Source organism: Lepisma saccharinum, chromosome 5 (assembly GCF_977018435.1).
Source record: "Lepisma saccharinum chromosome 5, izLepSacc3.1, whole genome shotgun sequence".
In the NCBI taxonomy this organism is placed as follows: domain Eukaryota; kingdom Metazoa; phylum Arthropoda; class Insecta; order Zygentoma; family Lepismatidae; genus Lepisma; species Lepisma saccharinum.
In genome coordinates this window covers 27734938-27747625 of record NC_139233.1, presented here as the reverse complement: position 1 = coordinate 27747625, position 12688 = coordinate 27734938, and the positions used below count along the sequence as shown (strand labels likewise).

At 37.8% G+C, this 12688-nt stretch overlaps 1 protein-coding gene across 1 annotated transcript in view; it reads left to right on the top strand.

The window, feature by feature from the left end:
- Positions 1 to 12688, top strand: part of LOC145987727 (protein GPR107) — a 54130-nt gene that overhangs the window by 22747 nt on the left and 18695 nt on the right. The window contains exons 7-9 of the mRNA XM_083122325.1: positions 1764 to 1897; positions 4004 to 4153; positions 7433 to 7550. Coding sequence (XP_082978451.1) covers positions 1764 to 1897; positions 4004 to 4153; positions 7433 to 7550 — 402 coding nt within the window. The remainder of the gene's footprint in view (positions 1 to 1763; positions 1898 to 4003; positions 4154 to 7432; positions 7551 to 12688) is intronic.

The following is a 12688-nucleotide window of genomic DNA, read 5'->3' as shown; positions in this document are numbered from 1 at the left end:
ACACATGATTTTTTAAACTTTCATTTTACATATCTATCTTATATTGGAGTTTGAATAAAAAATGATTGAATTTGTATACTGTGCAATAGGTATTTGGAAGTACTGGGGAAATCTTAACTATTCACTAAGTAATTATTAGAAATGCTCCCCTGGGGTTTGCACCATGCCATAAAGGCATATAGTGGATGTGGAGTTTCTTGATCATGGCTGTTACCCACTTTATGATGTTGGGTGGGTGCCGGAGCCACTTGAACAGGTGGAAAAAATCCTGGTTCTCCCCTGCTGGGGATCAACCCTGGGTCTCTCGCATTGTAGTCAGACGACTAAGTAATTATTGTAGTTCACTAAATATGTGGCTTGAATATTTAATAAATATATAATACATACTTATAATCACTCTGTTTCTTTGGAGGGAAGTCTTGATGATCAAGAGGATGACTTACAAATGAGAGATTGAAAACCTAGTCTTTTTTCACATAGGTAGCTACAAAATGAACCCAGAAACCTGACAAAAACTGAAACAGTTGAAAAATCATGTTAAATCCAAATACATGCCAGATATATTGATAAAAGTAAGGGAGCTTTCAGATTGAAGTGACAGGAAACAAGTGACATGCTGGTGTGACAAGCAACATGGGACACTTCAGTCTGTAAGTAAACATCCACCATGCACATGTGAACATCAGACTGATAATGTTGCATGCTGCATGCCATTTAGAAAATGGCCCAGTGCAAATTACATGTGCAGCTTGTTGCTCGATATCATATCTTTGTATTGGTAAAATTGCAAATCAAATGGAACATTTCACCCAGCATGTCCTGAAAAGTCACAAATACATTGTTTCACAAAATTCCTGTTATTCTTGTTGGAATCATGTGTTTTGTGAGAATTTCAGAATGAAGAAATTCTGGAAAACTTGGGGAAATATACTTAGGAGTGAAAAGCTATGTAAATGTCAGTGAAATTATTATTATTATTTGTCAAGCTTGGATACTGAAAACACACTTTGTCACTTTGTCTCCAAACTGTTTCTCTGTTGATAACATTTCATGTGAAAATGGTCTTTATTATTGTTTTTGTCATTTATTTTTGACAAAGTTAAAATAAAGTTGATTCATTTGATTAACATGCAAACTTGAATGCATTACATGTAGTTATTAGTATGGTAAATCATAATAGAGTGATCTGGAAAGTTATTTTAAAATGCATGAAAAGACTGGAAAAGTCAGGGAATTTGGTATCATAAAGTCTTGAAAACCTGACATGTGTGGTTTTGATGCAGCATGTTTGTTTCAGTGGAGTGATGTAGATGGGCAGAAAACTATGCAAACATTTAAGCAAGAAGAGACCAGGCTCTCTGGCATTCTGTGCCATTTCTCTACCAACTGAGCTACCAAACCAGCTCTGCTTTCGGCTGATTTTTTGATTCCGTTGTTCTGTGTTTAATTGTTTCTTGTCATTAATACCATAATGGGATCTTAGCCTTTGAAATACTGAAGACGTCAATCCCACATAGAATGTTCTAACATGGAGCTGTTTATCACCTTATAATTTGACACGCAGGGAATATGCTATGTACAAATTTAAGCAAGAATCTCACTCCATGTGAGCATGCGAAGTGTACGTTTGCAGGGAACCCACTCCATCAAAATCTCACTACTGTACACTGAGGCTGACTAATTGTTCAGGTAAATTTGTCTGTTTTTGGAGTTGACCTTCACAAGGAGTTTGATATCTGAGTACATCTATTCTGAATTTGCAGATTGAGATAAGAGAGGACAACGCAGGGAATTACTTATCTGCTGGCGAGATGCCTCTTCCAGCACTCTACTTTACCATGTCAATTCTCTTCTTCTTATCCGGATGCTTCTGGGTCTTCATCTTGAGGAAAAGCAAGTGAGTGAATTATATGGATACAGTAACATTTGCACATCTTGGTGTGCAAATAAAATATAACATTGCAACATGTTATGAAATTTTTCTCGATTTTATATTTTTCTGCATTTTAAGTTTTTTCAGTTTGGTCTCCTGAAATAAATAAAATCAAGGTTCCACTGTATATTTTTTCTATTTTCACCTTTAGGAAATATATAGCAGACAATGTGGATGTATGGAATATATCTGTGTGGGGGAGTGAGAATTGTATACAGAGTGATTATAAAGTCCCATGACATTTTTGGGAAATTTGCGATTAATAACAAAATAAATGGTAGTACAGTACAGAAGACACACCAAAACACAAAATTAACGTTTTTCCACGTGACCTCAACAAAAGTAACACTTTTCCACATGACCTCCATCAATTTCAAAACAAGTGTCCCAACGGGACAAGGTAGCATGAAACACCTTCTCCGACATTGCCGGAGTGATCATCTCGCATGCATTTCGAATGCATTAGTTTTGTAGACCTGCTCTTTGATAAAACCCCAAGCAAAGAAATCCAGTGAGGTAAGGTCAGGTGAACGGGATGCCCACATACGAAGAGATCCTCTTCCTATCTACCTCTTGGGAAAGGTGGTGTTGAGGTACTCTTGAACAGTGGTTGCGAAGTGGGGCGGTGCACCGTCTTGTTGGAAGACCACTGTACCAAGGATACCATCATTCAACAACTGCGGCTCTAGGAACAGTTGTAACATGTCGAGGAAAGTGCCTCTATTGATTGTTTGTTCCACAAACATGAATGGCCCATAGAAGTTTTGTTTGGTCATGCCAAGCCAGACATTCACTTTTGTTTGGAGTGTCCCTTTGCCATTCGATGGTATCATTAGGTGGCTCATTGCCCCATATTCGACAATTATGATGGTTCACATGTCCACAAACGTTGGGACACTTGTTTTGAAATTGGTGGAGGTCATGTGCAAAGTGTTAATTTTGTGGAGATCATGTGGAAAAGCGTTAATTTTGTGTTTTGGTGTCTTCTGTACTGTAGTACCATTTATTTTGTTATTAGTCGCAGATTTCCCAAAAATGTCATGGGACTTTATAATCACCCTGTAATTTGTATAATTTCCAGGATATTTGAACTGTTCAAAATTGACAGTTGTGGAATTTATCCATACACTGGTACTCCACAAATTTATCTGCCAGTATTTGTGATTAACCTTAAGCAAAAGGGGTGGGAATAGACCCCTTTGAGAAGGCTGGGATAACTGTCTTCCCAGTACCATGTAGCAGCAATTAACTTGTAATTTCTTCAAAACTACTCATGATTTTTCAGTTTATGTATGTTTAAGTTATGTCTACTTTTTTTTTTTTTTGTTCATTTGTATGCATATGAAGGTGTGACATTCTCGAATTTCAAAATAATATATCCATTATTACTATTATTAACTAGTGGAGTTTGAAAAAGTCCTCTTTTCCCTCTGAGTGTTATGGGATAGATCTTATAAAATAGGCTAGATCTCCTCAACCACCACTTTGTGCTGACATATTTCCCTTTTTACATGTAATAATAACAAAAGAAAACTTCATCAACATGTGACAATTAGGAGTCCAGGGAGGATTGCCCAGTTTTCCAAATACAGTATCTTGAAAGTTGCAACTTTCAAAAATGTTGTGTATGTTTCGTTCTTTTTTTTTTTAATTAGAAGAGCAGCATTACGTATCTTCAAAGAGTTGTGTGTTTGTGTCTTTAAATTTTCTTTATTGGGATGTACAGGGTATATAAAGCCATGTTATTCCTAAAAATGAAAAATAAACTGATTTCATCTCTGTATAGCAATTAATTTTCATACTACAATTTTTTATTGTACATTGTGGCAAGTTTGAGAAGCATGGACTTGAAAAGTCCCTATCCATGCATGCGAGGCTCCATCTGCTACACTTAAATTCAATTAGAACTCCCACCATTGATATGAAAAAATGTGTTTAATAAATACTTTCCAGAAAGAGCATCAGATAATGATGTAAGTAAATGTGTATACTTTTTGTAATGTTTACTGTTTGAACATGCACTATTGACAAGAAGTGTGTTTGTTTCAAGTGACAATTTGTGTTTTGCAGGCACCCTGTCTTCAAGATCCACTACCTGATGGGAGCACTGGTGTACCTAAAGTCTTTCTCGCTGATATTTCATGGGATGAACTACCATTTCATTGAGATCATGGGACAACATGTAGAAGCCTGGGCTGTTCTTTACTATATTACGCATTTGTAAGTTCGATATCCACTTCAATTCTAATTAACTTATTTATGATTTTGGTAGAAAGCCGCCATGATTCAGGTTCAAATTCAGTATGTAGAATGCTGTTTGAGTGGTGGTTGTTAGAGTGTAGATTTATAGGCAGTAAAATGTAATAAATGCTATACAATAAAAAAGTTGCACTAAAATAGGCAGTGTGCATGAGCTTGTTCGTAATTTCCTTAAATGAGTTCCACAATTATTGACTTTAATTTTTTTAGTTAGTTCTATTTTTAATTTTTTTAGTTAGTTCTATTTTTCATACAGTCAACTCTCGATTCTACAACCTTTCACAGTTCCTGGGAAAAGGGTCGTTATTTCGAAGGGGTCGTTATTGGAATTTGCACCAATTTGCAGCTTAAAGGGAGCTCAAACGGACACAAAGATGCCTAGGAGATGGTAACACCATTTATCCTGGTAGTTATACAACCTGTTATGCACAGGATGCATGTTGTGAGAAGGAAAATAGAACATGAAAAAGTTTTCACAAAAGAGAATTTAAAATAATGTTACTTTATTCCAATTGTGCACAGTCGTTGCTTTTCCAGGAAATTCTTACAATTCTAGTTCATGAGTAACCCGTTTGCACTGAGACCAATGGAAAGGAAAACAATCTCTCGCTTATTGCAAGCGAAACTAGAAGAATCTTGACACCAGTCAGACTGGTGCCAGCAAAAGTCTGGAGATAATCGGGCAGAATGAATGTTGGATTTTATACGTGGAGCATTGTCTGTTACAAGATTAACTGGTAAGATTAGATCTCTCGGGAGAAACAACACAACCTCTCTAGGTACCAGACAAAAAAAAATAAAAAAAAATAAAGGCAGGTCTGTAATTTTCGTTCTGGTTCGGCTGTGTAAAATACATCGTAAAAAAAAGTCACTTTTCTTTGCTTCAATCAACTTCATTCACCCTCCTTCCCCATTAAAGGGAGCAGTCTAAACTCCTTCCTTGACTTGCATTGTAATCCAGCGTGAAAAAGGGAAACGTGCAACTTGCGATCTGTTTTCACCCAATGCGTATTCTAGGGCAAGTCATTAAAGAGCGTGGCAGTCGATAATCATTCGGGTTTGGAATTGAATTTCACTTTAAACTGTATATTTAGTCCCGATTAGCCCATCAGCATAAAATGAACTGAAAACAAGCTTTATGAAACTGCGCATTTTCACATATCAAAATGGTAGATCGTTTTTTACTCATGTTAATCGACGATTTAATGTTGGATTTAGGAGTATTCTCGATGTCAAACACCCATCCTTCCAAACGTTTTCCCCTTGAATAATATCTTTTTAATCAGTCTCAGCGACCATTCCTACATTGAACACACTTTTTTTTTCCTCCACATGAATGGTTCTGAAGAAAAGCGGATGCAAATTAAATTTACAGATTTGCTTATCAGAAGGCGCAGAACATGAAGTTATTTTAACTCTTGTTTTCCTTACTGGAGATCGAATTTCGTTATCGTCAAATCAAAACAGCTTTGGGAGATTCAAAACAATAACTTTTGCCTTCGCGCTGGATGAGTCATCGCTGTTATCGGCAAGCAAGAGCTTTGCAGACGCTAGACAAAACACTGGAGCTAGCTGCATCGTAAAAACAAGGAGACCAGCTGGAAGTTCGAGCAACAGGTGGCGGAAGAGAAAAGTCCCAGCATTTTAAAGATAACGCAACTGTCGAAGACGGAACTTTTCACAGCAGTGTAAAGAAGAAAGAAATGACCCTTGCTTTACATTTTACCATGCAACAGATAATAATACGGGCCATATTTCCTATGCAGACAACAGCATTAAAAATGATAATAATAAATAAATTAAAAAAAACAACTGAAATCTGCAATTATCAACATTGCCGTGCACACCAGTGGCGGAGAATGAGCTGGGGAAAGGGTAGAGGTCCTTTTTTTTTTTTACTTGTTCTATGGTTTTTGTTCGTTTTCAAGAATATAACCAGAACTGGTTGCCCCATTTTAGACGTCAAAGGAAAGGAAGAGGGCTGGCTCCTTTTCCACCCTAGCCTGTAATCAGCCCGCATCAGCAAGAAAATCCTGGCTGAAACAATCTGCATCGCCCCCCCCCCCCCCCTCTGCTACGTTTGCTGACAGGAAAAGAGGTAGAAGTCAGTCGTTTAACGGAACACTTTTTTGGCAGATATTACGACATCGACACAATTAGGAAAACGTATGAAGTGGGAAACGGGAGTTATGATGCACGTAAGATCGAAGTAAACTTTTGTGCAAACCTGGATGACAACGCATTAAGCGGGTTGACGATCTTTAGTTCACCTATGTGGTTTTGATTATCTCTTAACAGTTTCACTTTTTTATGAAGTGTTGCAGGGAACAAGGAACACGTTTTGAATGAAAGCGGTTACCGGAAGTTGTCGGCTACAAGGCCGAAAGTTGCTCACTCACGGGAATCTGCTGAACTCTAGGTCAGAGCTGGACAGATGGGCCATACTTCCAGGCGCCACGCATCTGTATTTTCGAACATTCCTGCGATTTTATCTCTCAAGGTGGTGTATTTATCGATGAAAGAGCTTGACCTGCCATACACATTGGCAAAGACTGCAAGTCCAGCAGTCATTTCGGGCTGCTCCCACCCTCCCCCGCGAGTTTTCGGCAGCTCTTAAGACAAGGAAACAAGTCAAGTCGATTTAAAATAACATCCAAGCACATTCGATCTTCTCTTCTCGCGTATCCAAGAGCAAGCGTGGCAAAACAAGCCTGGCGTGTTGGGTAGCGGCAGTTGGGTGCGGGGTAACATTGGTGCACTTGAGGGAGGGGAGGGCAGAGGTCAAGTGCTATTAGATATCACTCAAGCATGGTGTGGTGGTGTCTATTTTTAGTTCAGACCTAACTGTGAGCGGTAGAGCGCTCGTAAAGGGAATGAGTGGAGGAAAAAAACGCATTTTTCGGCCGATTTCCTTCAATTTTTCAACTTTTTTTTTTCTAAATTTTTCACGGTTCCCGGGAAAAGGGTCGTTATACCCGGGGTCGTAGAATCGAGAGTTTACTGTATTTTTGTTCACTCTTTTGCCTAATCATGATGGTGGTGGTGAATGATAGATGAAATTGATTAAGGGACACTTACAACACAAGGATTATCATTTTAAGATGATAATGGATAATAATTTCGTTGTTCAGAAAAGTGTCAACAAGGCTAAAATTTATCACTATATGTGCTAAAAATATGATTTGTATTATTACTTTTCTCCTTGGTTTTTATTTTTTATTTTTAAAATTTTTCTTTCAGGCTGAAGGGATCTGTGCTGTTCATCACAATTGTCCTTGTTGGTACTGGATGGACTTTCATAAAGCACATTCTGTCGGAGAAGGACAAGAAGATCTTCATGATTGTCATACCTTTGCAGGTATTTCTTCTTTCTTCAATATAATTCCGAGATTGAGACATGTCCCCTGGTCAGGACATGAAGCTAGAAAGTTTTGAAGCAAGGTTGTATGTTGAATGTCCAGTGGAACCTCAATTTTATGTTTTCCATGGGGCCGAGCTGAAAAAACTTAAAGTGCGGGAAAATGTAAAATCAGGGTTCCACTGTATTTGTATTGATATTTAAAGGTACTTCACTTAAAATGTAAATAGTAGTAAAACAAGGTTAACGTGAAAAGAGAAGGAAAATATATCATTAAATAGAGTTAAAAAATGTATTATTATTAATAATAAAACACTATGACTATGACTAAATATAAAAGTCAAAGAATGAAGTAAGGTGATGGTATGAAAAGAGAGATGATGTTGCTGCGGTGCCAGCAGGAAGTACTGGAAAGGATGTAAGTACGGGAGATGGTTTTCCTGGAAATATCAGGAGGGTATAAGCTTCCCGGGATACTTCAGGGAAGATGAGGGAAGAGGAATTGGAGTTAGTAATGGAAGAGGTTATATGAGTTAGAATACATGATGCATTAAAGTGGAAATAGTTATAGTGGTTAGTGGCTAATTCCTGGCTCGAATCCATTCTAGAGAGTCTTGGCGATTTCCAGGTAAGTCGTTTGTCTAATTCTCGGTCTTTCAGCTGTGACCCGTTATTCAGTCAACTCTAATTTACCTTTTCTAGAGGATTCTTCTGTTTCCTAGTCTTGGCTTTGGGGTTAGGTCATTGATGTAGTTGATCCAGTATCCTGCATGACCTTCTGGGAAGTTCTTGTGGGTTGAATTGGTGGTTGCTGGTTTTGAATTTGCAGTATTCTTTGTTTAAGATTAATTTTGCCAGGGAATTTATGATTTCAAAGTGTTATTTAGAACAGATAAGATGGAAAGTGTCAAAGTTTGGTAAGTTATCTCTGAGTTGGAGAATTCAGGGATTGGTTGAGGGACAGCGGAATAGAATACTTTGTGCTCAGATGTGTCCATGTTGTTTCACATAATTCTTTCTGCCTTTGATAGTTGGTAGAGGAATGACAAAACATGTGAGAGACCTGAGTTTGAGTATTGGTTGAGGTTGCATTTTTTGGTTAAATTTCTGCACATATGGGCCACTTCTCCAATAACATGGTGGGTTGAATTCCTTGGGCACTGGAAACTTCCTGTCTGATTATCTGCACATTATCGTCAGGTAGGCATGGTCATTCTGTTATCTTGATGCTTCTCTTTCCTGAAAGACAAATGCTCTGAGCCTCTGGTGGATTGATTCTGTCTCTGCACTATGAATACTGATTACACTTCAAAAACTTGAGTACACCCTTCTGCCATGTGATACATGGCCTGATACAAAAGGTACGATTATTAGTATCTCCTATAATAAAAATAATATTTCATATACGTATATTATGACAGATCATAAGTTCTCTAGTTGAAAATGTTGCATATAAAAATAATCACGCTGTACAAATTACAACTTTGCCAGCAATGTGTAAAAAACTACAATGGCAATTATGCTGTATGAATTATAACTTTGACAGCAATGTACAGAAAAGTGATATTGGCAATCGCATTATATAAAATAGAGGAATAGGAGTATGGAGATATTCTGTGGCAGCTGAATGGAAGCCGGGGTTGTAAGTTTTTGCGATGCATGTGAATCGGATTGTTTTCTAATAAATTTCAAGCATGTTTGCATGTAAAAATTAATAAAAACCTGAAATTACTAACACCAGACTTGTTTTTGACATTTTGCATGAGTATGCGTATGTGATTTAAGCCTGAAAGGTAAAAATCCCAGTAAGGAAGTTGGTCCCCTGCGATTCTCCAGTTGCCAGAAGTGCTACGAGAATAGGTAGGCGGTCACACAAACATACAATTGGAGTTCCACTCCATTTTCATTTCAACTAGCTTCGTATGACATTTTCTTTAATATCCATCTATGTATGTACGTATATTGTAGGGATGAACTGAAATAGTAAAAAATTGAGAGACCAATATTCTACTGATCTGATATAAAATTGCAAACACATTGAGATGCTTAATCGATGTATGTATCCAGATGACTGAAAGAAACTGCATATTATATATTTACTTTACAAAACTGAGTCATGTGAATTATATCTTTATTCATAATTGCGAGAAGAAAGATAAGGGAGAAGATAAATAGATATGAAAATAGAAATGTAGTATATAAGTACAGAGAAACCAGTACTCACTTTATCCCCGAAACTATTTTTTTCTTCTTTGTTCTATTAATTTCAGTGGCCACTGCCACCATCCTTGTTGCAACTTGTTGTACTGTTGCTTGGTGTGTTTCTATTGTTTGTAGTTCTCCGGCTGCTGCTAGGTGCACTGTTGTTAACTGTGCATCTGCATCCATGTCGTGTGCTATTTCCCGGTGCTAACTATTGTAGTAGTGGAATCCAAGTGTGGTGTGCCTGTCCGCTATCAATGTTTAGCTCATGTGGGAAGTGCAAGACCAGTAGTGGGTTGGGCTTTTTTGCATCTGTTAGGTGTTGGATTCTTTCATTGGCACATTACATTGGCAGATCCATCAGAACCCAAGACCATTACTGACCTTGCTAAACACATAAGGTACAAGTCAAGCACACTGCCCACACACTCGTAGACACCAAAATCAAGGAAACATATGCCATAATGCACTTCCCACATGAGCTAAACATTGATAGCCGACAGGCACTCCACACTTGGATTCCACTACTACAACAGTTAGTGCCCGGAAATAGCAGACGACACGGATGCAGACGTACAGTTAACAACAGCGCACCTAGTGGCAGCCGGAGAACTATGAACAATAGAAACACACCAAGCTACAGTACAACAAGTTCCAATGAGGATGGTGGCTGTGGCCATTGAACTTAATAGAACAAAGAAAAAAAAAACAGTTTCATGGATAAAGTGAGTACTAGTTTCTCTGTATTTATATGTTTATATTCATGAAAATGATAGTAATATGGCTGAATTTTACATAGATATGTTTATATTGGCCAATACCAATAGATAAACCACATACTTATGATGTATGAAAGATCATGATTTTGTTACAAAAACTGGTCATATTTCGGGACAAAAGCAGTATACCTAGTCATATCATAAATACTGACACAACATTGAAAGTGAATTATGACGAAAGTGTTAAAGATACTTTAATGTCCTGATTGTATAGGTTACTTACAGGTCTAACGAACACATAACACCAATCATTTTTCAAAATGGCCACCTTTGGCCTTCACACAGGCCTGAAGTCTCTGCGGCCACTCATCTACAGCATTACGCACTGTCTCCGTAGGGGAAGTCGCCACTGCCTTCACCAGGGACCGTTTCAGACTGTCAATATTGGCATGCCTCCTCCTACAGACCATGCCCTCAAGCACTGACCACATATGACGGTTTGGAGTCATAATTCCCTTGTTGATAAAACGTAAGCCAGCTACAGTAAAATTCTGATGGTTGGAGAACTGACCTAACCTATAGAAATTGCTCGTCCATGGTGTGAACGCACACGAAACTCGGAGAAATTCACGAGAGAGGGCAGCTGCTTACGGGGATAACTTGATCTGGAAATTAGGGTTACAAATTTAACCGCTAGAGGTCGCTCTTTGTATTAATCTAAAAAAGGGTGGAAATACTAGTTGAATTAGTAGTAAATATTATTAAATTTTTTGTAGAACTTTCAGTTTATTCATTGGGAACTTAACAGCCATCAAATATTTAGTTTCAAATTTACGTGAATACTTTTAATCTAATTATCACTTGATGAGGGACATTTTCACTAATCATAAAGAAACGGTAGTGTTCGGAAACTCGGAGGCGGAAGTGATGGAAAAGAGACATCAAAATATCTACGTCTCGAGGGAGTATTCTAATAATAAAATTCTAAAGTGGGAATATAAGTAATTGATAATTGTACCTTAACACACGCACCTGTAGTAGTTAGAAACAAGTGGACGTTAAAGTGATTTGCGTGTGAAAGTGCAATGGAGTTTGGTTATGAAGTGTTCGGAGACTGCGTCTGGCGTGGAAAAAAATAATGAACGCACCCAAAGCATGGAGGGAAAAGCTGGTGGATGACAAGAAAACTGCGCAATAGAATTGACAAGTTTTGCACGGTTTTGAACGAAAAACCAGAACGAAAGTGTATTCGTGATCACCTAAATGGGGATGCAGATGAATTGTGGTTATAATTAGCTGTGAGTAACAGCTGCGTGGACTGTGAAATGTGAAAGATGAGAGCTCGCCCATGAGGTAAGGCCATTCGTTCGTTCAAGTGCAGCGACGGTCGAGACAGAAATCGACGTCGGGTGAAACTACCTTCATGTTAATCGCGACGAGAGAAAATAAAATACACATCACATACAATTTTTAGTTATTGTACTAACTGTCAAAAGTGTCATTCACAGTACTGGATCGCAAAATTCAGCTTAAATCCAGGTGTACATGTGGCTCAGCGGAAGCCGCCATATTGAATAGAGAAAAGATATCTTTCGTCGACGAAATTTTCTCTAAGAAAATTAAATCTAAACCATGCATAATATGTTCCGCAGCTGGTAACTGAAGAAACGTGGCAAGAACAGTATAATTTGATCGTACGATATCGTGACGTCACGTATACCTTTCTTCGCGTTGCTCGAGCATGAACAATTGGTATTAGCGCTATTGGGTAGGGTAACGACCAGTGCACGGACAGATCAAATATGAATAGCTACTAGAAAGTACAATTGACTTTGGATATATATTGAAACCTGCTTTGTCATAATATGAGGTCATTTTGGTAATATTTAGTTCGTGCATGTATTATTTAGATTTACTGGTGCACCAGCTGGTTTGTCAGAACGTGAAAATTTATTTGACGGTTAATCTTAACTTCAGTCTAGTTTTTGAAAAAGAGGTACCTCGAGTATTCTAAACAGTAAAGTTAACGTCATTGTTGGTAAATCAAGAATTAATAAACATAAATTGTTTATTTGGTACCAAAGGATTATCATTCAAACTAATTGCAACATTTGATGTAAATTTGGATTAGTCACTAAATTGAATAAATAATAGAATGTACGAGTGAGTTATAATTCACCAAGGTGCTCATGCATGATGTCTAGTTCTCCATCTGTG